Consider the following 19,109-nt stretch of genomic DNA (forward strand, 5'->3'; position numbering starts at 1 on the left):
TGTTAACGTTACTAAAGTAATGATAGGAATGTGTTGTTAGCTAAAGTTCAGACGCGTATAACTGCATTTTCGGCTAGTAATAATAAACGGTAACGTAACGTTATGTTTCTAACATTAACGTTCAGCAGTAAGTTCAAAACGTTTTCTATGACGTTGGCAGGTACCGTACAAATAAATAAATAATAGACGTCGTTTTTGTTAACTAACTTATGCTAAGCTAGTGCTGTGTAGACAGTTATAAAAACAAGAATAGTAAGGTTAACAGTTACTCATTGTACTTCCCCCTGAATGATATCTGCTATAGAAATAGTTTTGCTTCCTTGCTAACATGAAGTGTTTTATGCCAACTAACGTTAGTTACACTGTTGTAATGATCGTTAGGGCGTAACGTTACAACGCTGAAGCAATAATAGCTAACTTATAAAGGGACTAGAGATGGCGCCGTTTGGTCGGGTCCATGTCATTGGTTCGACAGCCCATTGGTTCGACATCCCATTAGTCCGACTGTCCGCGGTGCTGAACGGCTCGCGGCGGGCGTATGGTGCGCCGCGACTGGCTTGAGGCGGAGCAGGCTCACGGCTTATGTGTTTGTCACTTTCTTTTTCATTTTAACCCACACCATGAAATTTTCCTGACCCTAACCAAGTGGTTTTTGTGCCTAAACCTAACCAGACCTTAACCACAGGGCATCATGATGATTTCGGAACAATGAGTTTAATATGGTCGGAACAATGGGATGTCGAACCAATGGGCAGTTCCCGTTTGGTCGAGCTTATCAATTATCAGGCACAAACCGGAGCAAAGCGCCATTATTACTTATTTTATCACTTAACAAAGTCTGCCTGAAGTTGTTGTTGATTCCTAACGTTACAGTGTCCTTTATGGTCACATCTGAAGTGCAAAACATCTATAAATGTTTCATTAGAATGTATTATTGTTTTTTAGTTGTCCCACTGTAACTTACTCCATGCATATAAGATAGCTACTTGGTAATACACTGATGATGGATAAGTGACTCATACAACCCCTCTTAAAGAAATGTGAATTGTCCATTTAATGTTGAATGATAACATTGCCCTCTGGATTCCCGAGGCAAATTGCTATGCAGCAGTTGCAATACAAAGTTAGGTGAGTGCAGATACACAGAATGAGATATACAGGTATTAAAACAAAGTAGAAAAGTAATGTATAGAAAATATAAAAATCAATATATAGGAAATATAAATTAAAAATAAACTAGCCACCAGTAAGGTGCAAATATATGCAATCAATGAATACTACTAAATATATATGTGAAAACAGGTTCTCCCATCAGGAAGAAGATTCCCCATGCCTAAGTGCAAGACAAACCGCCTCAAATTATCATTTGTTCCAGCCTCCATTAAGCTGTTGAACAGTGTTAAAAAACTAGTGCAATAGAGCAACGAGCTGTATGTCCCTGTGTTGTGATTGTTAAATGTAGTCCACGTCTGTTTTATGTAACAGAACTGTCCTTGTGATGATGTTTCCCTGTGATGATGTTTTTATCTTGATGATATTTTTATCTTGTGTTGTGAAGCAATGAAATGTAGCACTGTGCCCAAGACGAGTCAAATTTCCCTTGGGGGACAATAAAGTTTACTTTACTTTACTTTACTTTACTTTACTTTACTTAGGTTACCAGTATGAGTGACAAATAAAGTATGTTTGCTTCTTAATATATTTGTTTGTGTGAAAGTGCCAGGGTGCATGATTAATACATACATGTGTCTATGGTATATCCTTAATGTCACAGTATATTATATTTTGCGAGTCAGCTGTGAGGAGTTGAGTATAAGATACAGTGTTACACCTCGACATATTTGGGACTGTCCCATACACTGTGACGGAGATGATCCCAAATATTTTATCACAGTATATATAGTGACATAAATGGTGCCCCTTGTCTACTGATACTGTATATTTATTTATGCCCTCTTATGGATTTTTTTTTTATTATTTATTCTGCTTTCATAGCAGCTATTTTGATTTAATTAGTTTTAGTTCTTTCCATAAAGTATGCTAATGTTTTCACACATATATCCTGATTGTGTGTCCTTGTTACAGGGAAGAAAGTGCAGAGTCGGAGGATGCAGAGCCCGTCCACCTGTTTTGGAAAGCTGATAAGAAATCAATTCATCAGATCGATGATGGGAATTCCACTAAGAGCTTTAGTTTCGGTATGTTTTGCAGCATGTACAGGATTAAGAATTGTGTTTGGTAGATTTTGTGGCTTCAACATAGAGTCGTAGTAATAGAAGTCTACTTTACATTCACTGTCGCCCTCTGTTGTCCCCAGACCGAGTGTTCACTGCAGAAGAAACAACCAATCAGCTGTACCAGAACATTGCAAAGCCTCTGGTTGTTTCCACTGTTGAGGGATACAATGGTATGTAATGGAAACTGAATGCAGTGAGACCTGTCTTGTGGAGATACTCATTACTCACTGTAGCCGCATGGTGTTTATTTTGTGTTTGCTCCACAGGAACCATATTTGCTTACGGACAGACTTCTTCCGGAAAGACTTTTACGATGATGGGGTCTGACCGATCACCTGGAGTGATACCATTGGCTGTGGAGGATGTCTTCCAAACAATTAAAAATGTGAGAATAGTATCACCTGTTTCAAACACGCCCTATAACTGTTTGTAATCAGTTTATTCTAACCAATGACTTGTCTTTTGCCCAAAGTGTCCAAAGAAGGAGTTCCTTCTCAGGGTTTCGTACATGGAGATCTACAATGAAACAGTCACTGACCTGCTTGTGGACAGCTGGAAGAGGAAACCCCTGGAAGTCAGGGAGACAATCAATGTTAGTGGGCTTTTTAGAAGTTTGAATGGCTTTTTGTCAAATTGAAACCCTTATCAAATCTTTTGTGGCCTAGTTTACAACATTTGCAGTAACTCAACGAAGTCTCAAACATTACATTTAATCACTTTTTGTTGGCTGAGAGGGCATAAACTGTTTTAGTGTCAGCTTGATTACTGTTCACGTCCTGTAGAAACAAGCTGAAAATGAAATGAGCAGCATTAGATATGAAATTTCCATTAAAATAATAGGTGCAGTCCCTCTGACTTTTACACCTTATTTTTCAAAAATCAGAACTAGTATGTTGATCAGCTTAAAATATTTATGACATGCATAAATGTTTAACTGGAAGATTTCTTCTGAAATCATTTTGCTGCGATCAGAAAAATCATTTTAGTCAGGATCATTCATGACTCTGTAGGTCTGCTGAACTGCAAAAAGTCTAACATTACAGACTGATGGAACATATTTCAAAGTCTAGGAGCACTAAATGACAGAAACCCTGCAAAGATGTACTTTTCTATTTTACATGATTTTTGTATCTGGTTAACTACTGTGTACAGAAAAACATCTATGTGGCTGACCTAACCGAGGAACTCGTTACGTCTCCTGCACAAGCCCTGGCCTGGATTCGGAAAGGAGAAAGTAAGATCTGAGACTACTGAACATCGGAATGATGACGTGCTCTGCAGGCTGTGTGTAATTACCAATGTGATTTCTCCTCTGTAGAGAACCGCCACTATGGAAAGACAAAAATGAACCAGCGAAGCAGTCGTTCCCACACCATATTCCGAATGGTAAGCAACACCACATCTTCATTGCATAGTGACATATCAGATTCTGGGGAAAGCTGGATTTTTCACAATATTGTTCTCTTAGATCCTGGAAAGTCGAGAAAGAAGCGACCCAGCATCAGGAGAAAATGCAGATGGAGCCATTATTGTGTCTCATTTGGTAAGCTAGCTCCATTTATTGGCTTGTTTTCCATCTTTATGTTACATTTGCTGTCTGTCTTGTCTGTGTCATTGCTTGTGTTGTAATTATTTGTTCACCAGCAATTTGGCTTCATCTTTTAGAATTTAGTTGATTTGGCTGGATCAGAGAGAGCAAGTCAAACAGGAGCTGAAGGTAAGCCGGAGTTAAATTTAAGGTTGCTGATTGAATCCACATGAAATGCACACTATGATACTATGTTAGAGTTCATTGATTGCACACTACAGTGTATAATGAGTTTCTGCTTTGATATCCTAGGCACACGTTTCAAAGAAGGTTGCAATATCAATCGCAGTCTCTTCACACTCGGCCAAGTGATCAAGAAACTGACTGATGAAAGCCAGAAGTGAGTAAAGGATGGACATGCAACGTACTTACTACAGAGATTTTTCCACTTGTGCTAACATAAGGAACAATTTTTACTCTTGTTTTACACCATACATACAGCCAATAACAGTTAGGGTTGTTTTCTGTACCATGAGCGTATCCTCAGCATCAGTCAGCGTTGAAATGTTCCTTCTTTCTGGGCAGTCTAACTGCTTACAGATACATCCTCACTAGCCAAGCAGGCAGAGGATCATGACCACTTTCTTATATATCTCAAGTCATGTCAGTTTTATTTATATAGCACCAAATCATAACAAAATTTATCTCAGGAAACGTTTTATTTAGCAGGCTGAAAAATTTCCACCATGAGCAAGCAAATTAAATTAAATAGGCTACATTTAAAGAACAGGGCCCTGCTCTGTATTATACATCTCATCTAACTGTCATAAAGAAAATGATTTAGTGCATTTGGCCAAATTTTGAGCTGTTTATTTAGTATACTCATTAGTGGTGTAAGTGATGGAACAAAAATATCTCAAACTCCATTGTGATTATTTAGTAGTAAACAATTCATGTTTACTAAAAGTAAATTGAGGAGAGGAAAAAGGAATATATTTTTTAAATGGTTATTACTAACTGATTTTTATGTTTTTAAACATTAATTCGAGGTGCTGGTATTTTGCCAAATTTCACTCTCTCTCTCTGTTCAGGGGTTTCACCAACTACAGAGACAGTAAGCTCACCCGCATCCTGCAGAATTCCTTGGGTGGGAACGCGAAAACAGTCATCATTGGTACCATCACACCTGTTGCTCTGGATGAGACCCTCAGCACTCTGCAGGTAGATGAAATATGTAGATTCCTGTCCTGCACACCTAACATCTCTACAGTACCATGACCTGTTAATACTCAGTTCAGGGCTCAAAATACTTTTTTCTCTGTACATGAACTGGTGCATGCACCTTTACTGTGCCATTTGGTGTAACTGTTATTTTAAATTTGCACTTATCCGCTGCAAGGTTCGACCTAAATTGTAATACTGCACAGTAAAACTGCTTCAAATTTTAGATGGTCATAGGAACATTTTGAGCAGCTTTTCATCAAACCTATTATGAAAAAAAAAAGTTTTTGAGTCATATTGGGACTTCTTTTGGTGACTTCTTTGATTTTATATGAATATGAATTCATCTAAATAAATAAATATTACAGACTGAATATTGACCTCTACAAATTAGTTCCCAACTTCTCCTGATACCAGTAGCTTTCATTGCTGTTTGTGAATATGAACGAAACAAAATGTGCTACTGGAAGTCAATGTGCATATGCACATGGTATTTCAAGCCCTGCAACTGTTATATAGTAATACTAAATAGTATGGTACATTTGACTTTGTTAGCTCATTCCCCCAGTACATTTATGCACGATTACACAGCGCACCATTGCAGATGGATGTCGTCCGTCTGGAAAGTTCTGTTTTATGACAAAGGCAGATGATGTTTCACAAAATGTTTCTTTATATTAGTTTGCCAGCACTGCAAAGAAAATGAAGAACGACCCTCATGTGACAGAGGTGTCTGATGACGGGGCTCTGCTCAAAAGATACCGCAATGAAATTGTAGACCTCAAGCGACGCCTTCATGAGGCAAGTGGCATCATTCCTCAGTCATGTTCTCTTTGGACCATCACTGCAAGTTCCATTATTGCAGCACTTTCTACCCACTAACCTGTGGATGACCTCCCAACAGGTTTCTTCAGTCACACAGACCACAGCCACAGAGAAGGAGGTTCTCTCCCAGCTACTCCAAGAAAAGGATCAGCTCCAGAGAGAACAAGAAGACAGGATCAAAAACCTGACTAAACTGCTGGTCACCAGCACAAACCAGGTTCCTGCTCAAAAGGTAGATATGACACAAAATAATGTCAGAGTACAGCTTTCTCTTTCGTATCATAGTCATAACAACTCATGTCCTGTTTTTAAGATGCCAAAACGCAGGGTTACGTGGGGAGGAAAGATGCTCAGACTTGCCCGTCCGTCTGCATGTGATGGTGGTTCATCTGACCTTAGCTTTGCAGACCCTTTCACTCGGAAGAGGAAAGCCTCTAATGTCTCTCTGATGGAGCTGGTTGAAGGTACAGAGGAGCGCATAAAATAAAGTATATGCACTCTGAAAATCACAATTCACCTTATAATTACCATGTCGTATATGAACTGCACTGTCGGGTAATGAGTGGAATGCATACATGGCATGTTTGAACAGATGATGAGGACTTCGACTCTCACTGGGAGATTCCTGATGAGCCTTCAGATGATATGGAGATCAGTCAGAGCTCTGTGACTGTCAGGAGCTTTGGAGACAGGTAAATGTCTTGATAATTACAGTTCAAGTAGTTTTCACTTGAAAGACAGCAAATGTAACTACTCAGGCCTCCAGACCAACCTTATTAATCTGGGCAAATCTGGGCGCTTCTGCGTCCATTGTGATCCTGGCATGAGGCTACTGTATGTGGAAAAAATAAACCCTGTCTTTTCAGCGTTTGTAGGTAATTCACAGTTGTTGAACACATTAGTCATCTGTATGTTTTATCTTTTTCCAGTCCCAAAGACTTTGTGTCTCCAGACCGTATGCATGAGCTTTCAGGGAAAGTGTCCAGCCTGCAGCTGGAGCTGCAAACAGAGGTCCAACAAAAACAAGAGGCCTTGGAGAAGGTGGCAATGTTGGACCTCCGAGTTGCAGACCTGGAGAGACGGCTGGAGGAACAGAACAACACTCCGAGTAAAACTGATGAACAGGTATGATTTATACCTGCTCCCTGGCCTCCAAGTAAAAGGAGAAATCCTTAATTACACGAGAATAGCATCTTTGGCATGTTCATTGTTTTTTGTTCTGTCCTGGTTGTGTTAGCTGGTTTTAGTATTAATCTTCATACCTCATTTTGCAGATGGGTAAACAGTTTGCAGAGGCCATCCAGCTGTGTGAGACACTGGCTTCAGAGAAGGTAAGGCTTGATGGGGCACCTCTGTGGCACATATCCTACTACTCAACTTGTTGTGCCTCTGATAGCAGAGAAAATCCTCTTAACTTGTTTTCCTCTGGATGTATGTATGTAATATATTTTCTGTTTTATAACACAGAGGTTGTGTGTCCCTTACAAGGTATTAAATAAACCACAAGCATGTTTAATCTAGAGTCACTGAGTTGTGGTTTTTCCACAGATAAAACTCAGAAAGCCATTTGAAGATAATCTGGCTTTATAGGCCAAAAATGGTCTTAACTGTTTAATACATTTGTTGCACAACACACAGTAACTAAAGCTTTGTTCTTATGTTATCCACATGGATAATTTGTTTATTTGTACTGGAAAAAATATTCTACAGAGACACTATTGCAACATGTTGCTAAAAATTCAGGAATTATTAGGTTACACTCGAGCAGTTTCCAGTGTTTCTACATTTAGAATCACATAAAAGAGGGTAACTACTCCAATAACAAAAGGAAACACATTTATTTCTTCTACTAGTAATGAAAAGAAGCTACATTAGGGCAATGCATTTCAAGTGGAAATGCTGAAAGCTCTTAAACTGATTAAATTGTATGTTTACAGGATGTGGTGGAGGTCGAGCGAGACTACCTGAAGCAGGAGCTCGGGATGTTCCTAGAGCAGATTGAAACTCTGGAGAAAGAGAAAGCTGCTCTGTCAAAAGAGATGGAGGAGAAGAGGGAGATGGATGAGTTCAAGTCTCTGGAGGAGGAGTTCAGAAAAGAGCAAGAGGTAATTGATTTGATTCTATTCATAGTACAATTGAGGGTCCATGTCCACTCCTAGTGGCAAATGGGAGGGCCAGGAGGTGAGTTTACAGTAGTGATGGCCAAATGAAGCCTCACAAAGCATTTTCTTTATTTTCTGAGCCCACTAGATGGCGATCATGGTTTAAAGAGAAAGGCTCAAAGAATGGTAATTCAGTGTGCTTTCATCCTTTACCTGAACAAAAAGCACCATCTAGTGGGCTCAGAAAATAAAGAAAATGCTTCATTAGGCCATCAGTAGTTTACAGTCCTCCTACTGCCAACAATGGGTGAAACTGAAACTAGGAGTTAATGTCTGTCAAATATCCAACTTTAAACTAACTTCACTGTGCTGGTGCAGCTGGCTTGACCACAGTGTTTTGGACTGGGCTAGACCGTGGAACAAGAGGTTGGAGCATGTCCAGTCAGCATGCTTGCTAAGTGTCCAGTCCACGTGGTCACAAAAAATGGGCTGCACATGGACGTCCACATAGGGACCCTGTAAACCCTTGCTGACGTGGGTGGATGATGACATTTACGTCAAGGGGACCACAGCAGACCCTTGCGTGAACCATGAATTGGCACCTACTGTAATGAAGTAATGATTAAAATAAAGCATTATACTGTATATGCCATCCATCCATTTTCTACCACTTATTGGGCACTGGGTTGCATTAGCTATGGAAATCAAGAACTGTTCTTCTAGTTGAGAACCAGTTCCAAATCATCCAGTCAATGCAATGTGAGCTTAAATTCCAGGAATGCCATTTGACACTGCACACGAGTGCCACTGCTTCCCAACCAAGCAGCACGGCTGTTACCGAAGTTAAATAGCCAATATTTTAATAACATTAGTGCCACATAGGCAGGCTTAGCAGATTTTTTTAATTCACTAAGAAACCCTAAATGAAAATGTGTGCTGTACAAATATTTTGTCATTTCATCTACACTGTGTTCAGGCTCAGAGATAATAAAACAGTTGTATTGATCTAGCATTCTGTGCAGTTGGTGCGCTTCACGCTTGATTGCAAACCACCCCAGTGCATGCAGAAGGTCACAGTCTGAAGCCAACAGAGCCACATCATCTGAAGAGAACTGAAACGCAATTCTGGGGTCCACAACAGATTTAGTACCCCTACAGAACTCCCATAGGGATAAGGTTGTAAAGATTCCCAAGTCCACCCAATGCATACAGACTGTATGGGCAAACTCCCATAACCCACCTAACAACCCTTCAAGGGTATAAAAGCCGGTCCACTGTTTCATGACCAGGATGGAATCCACATAACACCTCCGGAATCCGACACTTTGACAGAAATTCTTCCTTTTCTTTTGATATGTATTAATAATTTGAAATTACAATTATGTTTCTGCTCCTCTTGACAGATTCAGAGAATGACTGAGGAGCTCGAGAGCATGCGAGCAGAGAGAGACGGTCTGCTCTCTGGGAAGGAACCCAGCTGTCAGACCTCCACAGAGGAGATGGAGAAGCTGCTGTGCAGAGTGACGTCTCTCACTGAGGAGAGAGATCAGCTGCAGGAGATACTGGAGGGACTGAGACAGGAGAAGCAGCAGCTCAAAGCAGAACTGGAGGACAGGATGGAGATGGTATGTTGTTACTGATGCTTCTAAAGTGATTTTCATTTATAAGTGATTATTTCATACCTTTTGAATCATCACAGTTTATGCAGAAAAAGAAAAAGTGATGGGTTTGCCTGTTGCAGGTTGCACAAGTCCAGTGTGGGTTTAACCAGCCAGAAGGACTGGCCTCAGAACTGCACCAACAGGATGCCCAAGTAACCCACCTTCAGCAAGAGGTAACAGCAGTTAAGTTAATGAAGTCTGACATTTTAGAATTTTCTTATTGTTGACAAATCCCATGAAAAGACCCAAATCTGCTTACAAGTATAGTATGTATGTATCAAAGCCTGATATCTTTCTCTTTGCTACAGAGCTCCATTGTTGTGAACAACTGTTGAAACACACATTGAAAGCTCCACTGTTGCACTGAGTGACATGTTGTTCTTTTATTACCATGAACACACTATTTTGACTTGAATACACCATCCCTCTGTCACAAATACTCACTAATACACCAAATGTGTATTAATCCGCTACTGAAAATAGTCCCCAACAAAGGCACAGTTTGCTCCTGTCTGAGTAACATTTGCTAAAAACTACTGTGTCCAATTATTTTAGGAGATCACTGAGGCTTTTTAAAAATTCTGGAGCAAAAGAAATAAAACTAAACTCGCAAACTCTCCAGTAGGAACCAGTGGGAAGGGAAGTGAAAGTTATGAGAAACGGACTTACACACTTGGTTTTGGTCTCTTCACAGGATTTGTTGACAAAAAGCAAAACATGGATTAAAGGCAAGCTTATTCTTCAAAACTTTGCTTCTTGACTGAAAATACTTTAATTGATTTGTCTATTTTCCTCCACAGATAGAGCAACTACAGACAACTTTACAGGCCGTCAGTGAGCAGAAGAGCCAGCTGGAAGCTGATCTGCAGCATAATACAGAGATGGTGAGGGGGAGTTGTTTGTGGTCAAATTGAGATCTAATTTTTCGGGGTTAAGTGTGCTCACACTGCCAGTGATGTCTTTGCCCCAAAATCTTCATATATTTTCCTCGTGCGGATGAATGGGAAATATGCAACTTTTCCTCTTTGCAGGCTGCAGAGACGCAGAGCCTTCTGCATTCACTTCAACAAGAACTCCAAGAGCAGAATCAAAGAAACGCTGACCTAGAAAGACTCAGCCAAGAGAGGCAAGCTCAACTACAACAAGAGGTTAGTTCCTTACAACACATTTCACCAAAGTTATGTTTTCAGAAGTACTGTATGCTCTGTAATTCAGATCAGATCAAAAAGTGCTCTCTTATTTTTAGGTTGCAGAGACTCTGAGTCTTCTACATTCTCGTCAAGAGGAGCTTCAAGAGCAGAAGCAAAATAACTCTGATCAAATGAAACTCTGTGAGCAGAAGGAATCTGACTTAGAACAACAGGTGAGTTAAATTGTTAATGAAGGATATTTTTTTAAACTGCTCCTTCACTGTCAGTGTTCTGACTGCTAGTATGAAATCTTCCCATTTACACAGACCAAGACTCTAAGTGAGCAGCTTGAGAGTGTACAAGCAGAAAGGGATGCCCTGTTGTCTGAGAAGGAATCCAGTTGTCAGACCTCCACAGAGGAGATGGAGAAGCTGCTGTGCAGAGTGACGTCTCTCACTGAGGAGAGAGATCAGCTGCAGGAGATACTGGAGGGACTGAGACAGGAGAAGCAGCAGCTCAAAGCAGAGCTGGAGGACAGGATGGAGATGGTAAAAGCTTTGGCTGAAAACTGTAAATTGAGAGCTGCTGATTGCTGTTTCTTGGGGAAAATACCTGCATGGGACCTGTGATTTTTTTAACATATGTGTGGTCACAGCCTATCATGTACTGACATTAAGTTATTTCTCCAAATCACCATGACAATTATGCACAATGGTCATTACAGCAAGATAACTGGAATAAATTTGTTTCTGGTGTTGTTTCGCCGGTCACACATTATATTAACGTGCTGTTTACAGTCGAGCAGTTTGGTAAAATATTTTTTAGGTAGAGTGAACTGAATCAAATGCAAAATCTTTATGGTAATTATTTAAATATGTTTAATAAGTGGCTTCACCAGATTTGCAGATGTTATCCTGAGTGAGAGCAGGAGGGCCTGTTGTAAAGTAGCGTTCAACAGGACAAGTGCAGAAATCATGCGAAAAGAATATTTCACCCACAAAATGACCATTTGTATACCAATTGAAAGCTTGGATTTCTCTACGGTGGAGAATCCTAAAACAGAGAAAATCCTTAATGAATTGAAGTCATAGGGGTCCACATTTAATTTCTTTTTTTGTCATAAAAGGCTGTCTGTGTGGGAAGCACTGAGCATAAGACTGTATAAATAAGACTTGGATTATACTGCACAAGTTGTGTGAGAGTTTGTAAATGGATGTTTTGATAAAGTTTTGCTGTTGTTAAATGCAGAGCCCTATGACTTTAGTTCATCAAGGATTTTCTCCATTCTTCATGCACTGTGGAGACGTGAGAAAAATAAACTTTTCTTCTTCTTTCTTCAAACTGAGGTCATATTGTTCTTTCATGTGTTCTCTCTGTTGTTCAGATGCAGTGTGAGTTACAGCAGCAGCTCAGCTCTGAGCCTCAGTCTCTGAAAGAAGAACAGGAGGCTCAACAACTTCTGCAGGTTAGATTATGTCATTCATTCTTACACTACAGTTACATTTCTACATTTTTATTTTGATCCACTTCATTGAGCATTTGTCCCTGATACTGAGTAAGACTTCTGAATAAAGCACGAAACAGCTTGCTGCACTGAGCTCCATACGACATTCACTCGCTTCGGAACTTAATGGTTTTTATTTTATATTGTTGCTCATGCATTGAGGTATGTTCGAGAGCACATAAAGGTCTTGTGAGAAAATGTGAGTAATACTGAAAATGTTAAAGTTTGCCTACATTGTGCTTCAGAACCAACAGCTGGAGGAGCATCTGGAGAAAACTGAGGAGGTGAGCCAGCTGAAGTCTGACCTTCAGGAAAATGTAGAATTGGTGAGTTCTTTTCTTCCCAAGCAGTGATGGTAGGCTCTGGTTTTAGCCCAATGTTAAGATACATTTAAGGGTTCTGATGAATTACACAAAGAAACTTTCTATTCTAAATGTTAAGACAATAAATTGGCTCTTACATATGATGAAGAAAAACTGCACATTGCTGAATATGAGAATCTGGAATCGGATTAATTTTTATCATTTTTTCTTGGAAAAAGGACTGTAATGATTAATCAATTATCAGATTAGTTGCTAATTTTATTTTGATGGATTAATCAACTCATCGTTGCAGCTCTAGTAATGAGTCAGCCCAAGACTTCCCTGGTGGTGGATGGGAGACGTTGACCCTGTTATTGTCCACTCCTTTTCAGTGATTATTGTATGGAAAAGATCTTTACTTCTCCACTCATGTGGTTGCAATGTCTTTCAGATGATTGAGGTCCAGGAGGAGCTGAGAGAGTCTCAGGAGAAGATCAGAGTTCTAAAAGATGAGATCAACGTGCTGAAGAGTCAAAAGGCAGAGCTGGAGGGCAAAGCAAGCAATGGGAGCGATGCAGATATTTCCCTCCAGATGCAAGAGCTCCAAACTCAGGCAGGACTACATTTTATACATAAAGAACACTCAGAGGGAACCTGATGTGTGATGCTGGCTGTCACCTCTTGAATAGATTTTGAAATAATTTTATAACCATCTAAACTCCATTTACGTGGGCCAGATTTGTTAAATTTCTTCAGTCTCAATATCTGAATTTACAATTAGGTCTCTATTCTTTCCTGACAGATTCAGAGGCTGACTGAGGAGCTCGAGAGCATGCGAGCAGAGAGAGACAGTCTGCTCTCTGGGAAGGAATCCAGCTGTCAGACCTCCACAGAGGAGATGGAGAAGCTGCTGTGCAGAGTGACGTCTCTCACTGAGGAGAGAGATCAGCTGCAGGAGATACTGGAGGGACTGAGACAGGAGAAGCAGCAGCTCAGAGCAGAGCTGGAGGACAGGATGGAGATGGTAGGTTATTACTGGTTCTTGTAAAGTGTTGCTTTTGACTGATTTTTTCATATCTTTTAAATCACAGTCTGCCTAGACAGACAAAGAAAAAAATAATTTTTCTATCTTTCGCAGGTTGCACAAGTCCAGTGTGGGTTTAACCAGCCAGAAGGACTGGCCTCAGAACTGCACCAACAGGATGCCCAAGTAACCCACCTTCAGCAAGAGGTAACAGCAGTAAAGTTAATTAAATCTGATATTTTAGAATTTTCTTATAGTTGACAAATCCCATGGAAAGACCCAAACCAGCAATTAGTGTTTCCTACATACAAATACTGTCTGTCTGTCTTCCTTCCTCTGTGCCACAGAGATCCAATGTTGTCCAGAACTATTAAACACATCAATTGGCCACACTGTTGTACTGGGTGACATGTTGCTCTTTTATTACCATGAACACACACACACACACACACACTATAGTTTATTTTGACTCACATACACTGTCCTTCTGTCACAAATACTCACTAAAGCACCAAATGAGAATTAATCCACTCCTGCAAATAATCCCGACAAAGGCACTGTTTGCGCCAGTCAGAGTTCGTTTGCTATAAACTACTGTGTCCAATTGTTTTAGAAAAACACTCAGCCTTTAAGAATTGTTTAAAAAAAAAAAAAAAAAAAAACTAAACTCGCACACTCCTCAGTAAGAACCGATGGGTGGGGAAGGCAAAGTTATGAGAAACAGACTCACATACTTGGTTTTGGTCTCTTCATGGGATTTTTTGACAATAAGAAAAATAGCCTTATCTTCAAAACTCTGTTTCTTGACTGAAAATACTTAAATTATGGAATGTCTCCATTTTCTTACGCAGATAGAGCAACTACAGGCAACTTTGCAGGCCGTCAGTGAGCAGAAGAGCCAGCTGGAAGCTGATCTGCAGCATAATATGGAGATGGTGAGGGGGAGTTGTTTGTGGTCAAACTGAGATTTAATGATTTAATGTTTAAAGGAACTATATATGACATTTAGAGCATACCTTTGATCCAGAGTCTGATTCCAGTTGTCTGCACACGGTTCTCAACATGGAGACGGCTGAGCCGGCAGCCAGCAGCTTTTGGTGCTAACAGCAGCAGCAGCTCTGACAGAGTTTACAGTGTTAACCTGGGAGGGAAGCAGAGGGTGGGCACTACGCTTCCCCTATGACGCTATAGATCAGGATGGTGTTATTAGCAGTAACTGACATATGAGCGCAGTGCAGAGTAGTGGTGATTAGCTAACCAGTGGGATACGCATATTGGGCCTCACATGCAGTAACAGGCACGCAAGGCAGACCTTCTGCCTCAGCAATAAACAGAGAAGCTTCTATTACAAAAACAGGAAGCATGACTTTATTCTCTGCTCAGGACGCCATTACTTCACTATATCTTTACATAGCAAATAGTTGTTTGCTGCCATATTAATGCTTTGAATGATGTATACAGCTCCTTTATGTGTGGTCACACTGTGAAAAAGCTTTCAATTTTTGTGTAGATGAAAAGAAATGCAACTTTTTCTCTTTGCAGGCTGCAGAGACGCAGAGCCTTCTGCATTCACTTCAACAAGAACTCCAAGAGCAGAATCAAAGAAATGCTGACCTAGAAAGACTCAGCCAAGAGAGGCAAGCTCAGCTAGAACAAGAGGTAAGTTCCTTACAACACATTTCACCAAAGCCATGTTTAAAGTCTCTTTTCAGAAGTACTGTGTGCTCTGTAATTCAGATCAGATCAAGAAGTGCTCTCTTATTTTTAGGTTGCCAGGACTCAGAGTCTTCTACATTCTCTTGAAGACGAGCACCAGGAGCTAAAGCAAAATAACTCTGATCATATGAAACTCTGTGAGCAGAAGGAATCTGGCTTAGAACAACAGGTGAGTTAAATTGTTAATGAGGGATAATTTATAAACTCATCCTTCACTGTTGGTATGTTAGTTGAAAACCTCCAGTTTAAACAGACCAAAAATCTAACAGAGCAACTTGAGAGTGTAATGTTGTGGTAAAATTTGCTAGTAATTTCCAGTGTTCTTTAATGTGTTCTGTTTGAAAAAGTATTTTGTGTTTGGGTTGTTTTGCAAATAATTGGAAGATGAATAATCAGCCCATATCTGCCTCAACAGATAGCACAGCTGAACATGTCTCTCCAGGCTGTGACTGAGCAGAAGAGGCAGGTGGAATATGATCTACAGCAGAACATAAATATGGTGAGACAACTGGTCTTCATAACAGAGTCTAACTGCAATCATACTTCTTTTTCTTTTTTTTTGACAGTTTTATAACTTGTTGATTGTAGAAATAATTTACTTTGTGCCTTTCCTTAAAGGATATTTTAGTTTTTAATACATTTCAACGGTTCTCGTTTTGCTAATTTTTCTGTTCCTGTTGACACATATGCATATTTGATTGACTAAACTTAAGATTTTGTTTTAAGGCTTCCACAACTCGAGAACTTCTGAAGTCAGTCCAAGAGGAGCTGTGTGAACAGAAGCAGATGAGCTCTGATCTGGAAAAACTGTGTCAGGAGAAGGAAAGCTCCTTAGATCAACAGGTTGGTGTTTAATACCTCACTCACGTATAAATAGCAAGGATTTGCTTTTATGAAGCTTGTTTTCAGAGCAGTGGCCCTTCTAACTGCTCCCTTCCTCACAGGTGAGGACTCTGACAGAGAAACTGGAGAGCATTGAGGCAGAGCGAGACAGTCTGCTCTCTGAGAAGGAAGCCAGCTGTCAGACCTCCACAGAGGAGATGGAGAAGCTGCTGTGCAGAGTGACGTCTCTCACTGAGGAGAGAGATCAGCTGCAGGAGGCACTGGAGGGACTGAGACAGGAGAAGCAGCAGCTCAAAGCGGAGCTGGAGGACAGGATGGAGATGGTAAAAGCTTTGGCTGAATACTATAAATTGAGATTGCAGTATATCCCAGGCATCATCTCTGAAATCTGGTTGTGTTGCTCGGGAAATACCCATGAAGAAACCTGTGTGTGTGTGTGCGCGCGTACGTGTGTGTGCGCGTGTGTGTCTTTGTGTGTGTCTTCACAGACTGAAGACTATCATGGACTGAAACAAAACTAGTATCTCAAAACCACACTGTCAGTTCTACACAGCTGTTCGAACTTAATACTAATATTGTTGCAGTCATTACAGTAACATGACTGAATTAAATTAGCAAATTTAATTTTTTCTGCTCATGTGCCGCTTTCATTCCAGCAGTGTGGTAAAATATTTTCTAGGTAAGGTGAACTGATAAGTTTGCTTGTTTTTTTTTCCAAGTTCAATAAGTGGCTTTGCCAGATTTGCAGATGTCTATTCTGTTTTTGAAATCAAACTTCATTTATGCTAAGGAATCCAGTGAATCTAATGATATATTCCCTGAAAATCATCATTTCCAGCACATACTGAAGTCCTACTGTTCTCTCATGTGTTCTCTCTGTTGTTCAGATGCAGTGTGAGTTACAGCAGCAGCTCAGCTCTGAGCCTCAGTCGCTGAAAGAAGAACAGGAGGCTCAAACACTTCTGCAGGTTAGATTATGTCACTCATTTATTCTCATTCTTAAACGTATTAATATTGTTGCTCATACATTCAGGTATGTTCTAGAGCAGATATTTGTGAGAAAATATGGGTAATACTGAAAATGTTAAAGTTTCCCTACATTGTGGTTCAGATCCAACAGCTGGAGGAGCATCTGGAGAAAACTAAGGAGGAGGTGAGCCAGCTGAAGTCTGACCTTCAGGAAAATGTAGAACTGGTGAGTTCTTTCCTTCCCATCAGCAAGATACAGTTTGGGGCTCTGATAAAATACACTGATGATTTCCACTTCTTCTTACATTTCTGTCCTATGTTTTTTTTTTTTTTTTTAAATGTTGTCTGCATTTGGATTTTTGCAGATATTTACAGTATGAATAATCAGCCCATATTTGCTTCAGCAGATAGCACAGCTAAATATGTTTGTACAGTTACTTCTGTTTGTTTTGTCCAACTCACAGCTTCAAACCTTAAGATATTCAATTTAATGTTGTATACGATGAAGGAAATTGCCACAATCGACTAATCGTTGCAGCTCTAGTAATGAGTCAGCCCAAGACTTCCCTGGTGGTGGATGGGAGACGTTGACCCTGTTATTGTCCACTCCTTTTCAGTGATTATTGTATGGAAAAGATCTTTACTTCTCCACTCATGTGGTTGCAATGTCTTTCAGGTGATTGAGGTCCAGGAGGAGCTGAGAGAGTCTCAGGAGAAGATCAGAGTTCTAAAAGATGAGATCAACGTGCTGAAGAGTCAAAAGGCAGAGCTGGAGGGCAAAGCAAGCAATGGGAGCGATGCAGATATTTCCCTCCAGATGCAAGAGCTCCAAACTCAGGCAGGACTACATTTTATACATAAAGAACACTCAGAGGGAACCTGATGTGTGATGCTGGCTGTTAACGCATTTTGAAATTATTTGATCGTTATCTGAACTCCATGAATCTTTTACGGATTTATGATATTTCTTTTAAGAAGCTTATTTAAATCCAAATCTTATATAAATGTCACTTTAAATCTTTAAATTTACAATTAGGTCTCTATTCTTTCCTGACAGATTCAGAAGCTGACTGAGGAGCTCGAGAGCATGCGAGCAGAGAGAGACGGTCTGCTCTCTGGGAAGGAACCCAGTTGTCAGACCTCCACAGAGGAGATGGAGAAGCTGCTGTGCAGAGTGACGTCTCTCACTGAGGAGAGAGATCAGCTGCAGGAGATACTGGAGGGACTGAGACAGGAGAAGCAGCAGCTCAGAGCAGAGCTGGAGGACAGGATGGAGACCATGCAGACTGAGGTTTCTATCTGATAACTTTACTTCCATCCATTATAGGGTTGCACACATTTTCTGTATTGACAGTAGTAGTTGTAATAGAAAATTTAGATTAAAAATGGTTTAAACTGCAACTAGACTTAAAGAGACACTTGAATGACCCTTCTTACTGTTTCCTTCCTCACAGGTGAGGACTCTGACAGAGAAACTGAAGAGCATTGAGGCAGAGAGAGACAGTCTGCTCTCTGAGAAGGAACCCAGCTGTCAGACCTCCACAGAGGAGATGGAGAAGCTGCTGTGCAGAGTGACGTCTCTCACTGAGGAGAGAGATCAGCTGCAGGAGACACTGGAGGGACTGAGACAGGAGAAGCAGCAGCTCAGAACAGAGCTGGAGGACAGGATGGAGACCATGCAGACTGAGGTTTGTGACAAGTTGTGCAGTCCTCTGTTTCCAGCACACTTAGTTTTGTAGTAAGGTAATGTTGAGACAAAACTCACTTGGTAAAGTTTTTAGCCCACCATTCTGTCATTTAACGTAGATAAATAACCAGCCAATATCTGCTTCAACAGATAGCACAGCTGAACATGTCTCTCCAGACTGTGACTGAGCAGAAGAGGCAGGTGGAAAATGATCTACAGCAGAACATGAATATGGTGAGACAACTGGTCTTCATAACAGAGTCTGACTCAGCTAAAATCATATGGCTGGGCGCAGTTTTGTACTCTATGGGTTTTGCAAATAATTTTTTTGTGTCTTTTCAGTATTAGGTATTGAAGTAG

The 19,109-nt window shown here is 40.4% G+C and overlaps 1 protein-coding gene across 13 annotated transcripts in view; it reads left to right on the forward strand.

Moving 5' to 3' along the window:
- Nucleotides 1-19,109, forward strand: part of cenpe (centromere protein E) — a 31,759-nt gene that overhangs the window by 250 nt on the left and 12,400 nt on the right. For 3 of the 13 annotated variants that reach the window (XM_050058446.1, XM_050058452.1, XM_050058453.1), the window contains exons 2-41: nucleotides 2,086-2,198; nucleotides 2,318-2,407; nucleotides 2,504-2,622; nucleotides 2,710-2,829; nucleotides 3,390-3,471; nucleotides 3,556-3,623; nucleotides 3,706-3,780; nucleotides 3,903-3,954; nucleotides 4,078-4,165; nucleotides 4,857-4,986; nucleotides 5,668-5,787; nucleotides 5,891-6,043; nucleotides 6,125-6,275; nucleotides 6,404-6,503; nucleotides 6,741-6,936; nucleotides 7,086-7,142; nucleotides 7,749-7,916; nucleotides 9,317-9,538; nucleotides 9,655-9,747; nucleotides 10,375-10,458; nucleotides 10,606-10,722; nucleotides 10,821-10,937; nucleotides 11,031-11,252; nucleotides 12,089-12,169; nucleotides 12,454-12,534; nucleotides 12,962-13,123; nucleotides 13,313-13,534; nucleotides 13,649-13,741; nucleotides 14,386-14,469; nucleotides 15,077-15,193; nucleotides 15,303-15,419; nucleotides 15,666-15,749; nucleotides 15,977-16,093; nucleotides 16,195-16,416; nucleotides 16,981-17,061; nucleotides 17,205-17,288; nucleotides 17,739-17,900; nucleotides 18,120-18,353; nucleotides 18,517-18,750; nucleotides 18,900-18,983. In XM_050058446.1, coding sequence (XP_049914403.1) covers nucleotides 2,086-2,198; nucleotides 2,318-2,407; nucleotides 2,504-2,622; nucleotides 2,710-2,829; nucleotides 3,390-3,471; nucleotides 3,556-3,623; nucleotides 3,706-3,780; nucleotides 3,903-3,954; nucleotides 4,078-4,165; nucleotides 4,857-4,986; nucleotides 5,668-5,787; nucleotides 5,891-6,043; nucleotides 6,125-6,275; nucleotides 6,404-6,503; nucleotides 6,741-6,936; nucleotides 7,086-7,142; nucleotides 7,749-7,916; nucleotides 9,317-9,538; nucleotides 9,655-9,747; nucleotides 10,375-10,458; nucleotides 10,606-10,722; nucleotides 10,821-10,937; nucleotides 11,031-11,252; nucleotides 12,089-12,169; nucleotides 12,454-12,534; nucleotides 12,962-13,123; nucleotides 13,313-13,534; nucleotides 13,649-13,741; nucleotides 14,386-14,469; nucleotides 15,077-15,193; nucleotides 15,303-15,419; nucleotides 15,666-15,749; nucleotides 15,977-16,093; nucleotides 16,195-16,416; nucleotides 16,981-17,061; nucleotides 17,205-17,288; nucleotides 17,739-17,900; nucleotides 18,120-18,353; nucleotides 18,517-18,750; nucleotides 18,900-18,983 — 4,996 coding nt within the window. The remainder of the gene's footprint in view (nucleotides 1-2,085; nucleotides 2,199-2,317; nucleotides 2,408-2,503; nucleotides 2,623-2,709; nucleotides 2,830-3,389; nucleotides 3,472-3,555; nucleotides 3,624-3,705; nucleotides 3,781-3,902; nucleotides 3,955-4,077; nucleotides 4,166-4,856; nucleotides 4,987-5,667; nucleotides 5,788-5,890; nucleotides 6,044-6,124; nucleotides 6,276-6,403; nucleotides 6,504-6,740; nucleotides 6,937-7,085; nucleotides 7,143-7,748; nucleotides 7,917-9,316; nucleotides 9,539-9,654; nucleotides 9,748-10,374; nucleotides 10,459-10,605; nucleotides 10,723-10,820; nucleotides 10,938-11,030; nucleotides 11,253-12,088; nucleotides 12,170-12,453; nucleotides 12,535-12,961; nucleotides 13,124-13,312; nucleotides 13,535-13,648; nucleotides 13,742-14,385; nucleotides 14,470-15,076; nucleotides 15,194-15,302; nucleotides 15,420-15,665; nucleotides 15,750-15,976; nucleotides 16,094-16,194; nucleotides 16,417-16,980; nucleotides 17,062-17,204; nucleotides 17,289-17,738; nucleotides 17,901-18,119; nucleotides 18,354-18,516; nucleotides 18,751-18,899; nucleotides 18,984-19,109) is intronic. The other 10 variants (XM_050058447.1, XM_050058451.1, XM_050058448.1 and 7 more) reach the window with 7 other exon arrangements.

The sequence above is a fragment of the Epinephelus moara genome, chromosome 12 (genome assembly GCF_006386435.1).
Source record: "Epinephelus moara isolate mb chromosome 12, YSFRI_EMoa_1.0, whole genome shotgun sequence".
Taxonomy (NCBI): domain Eukaryota; kingdom Metazoa; phylum Chordata; class Actinopteri; order Perciformes; family Serranidae; genus Epinephelus; species Epinephelus moara.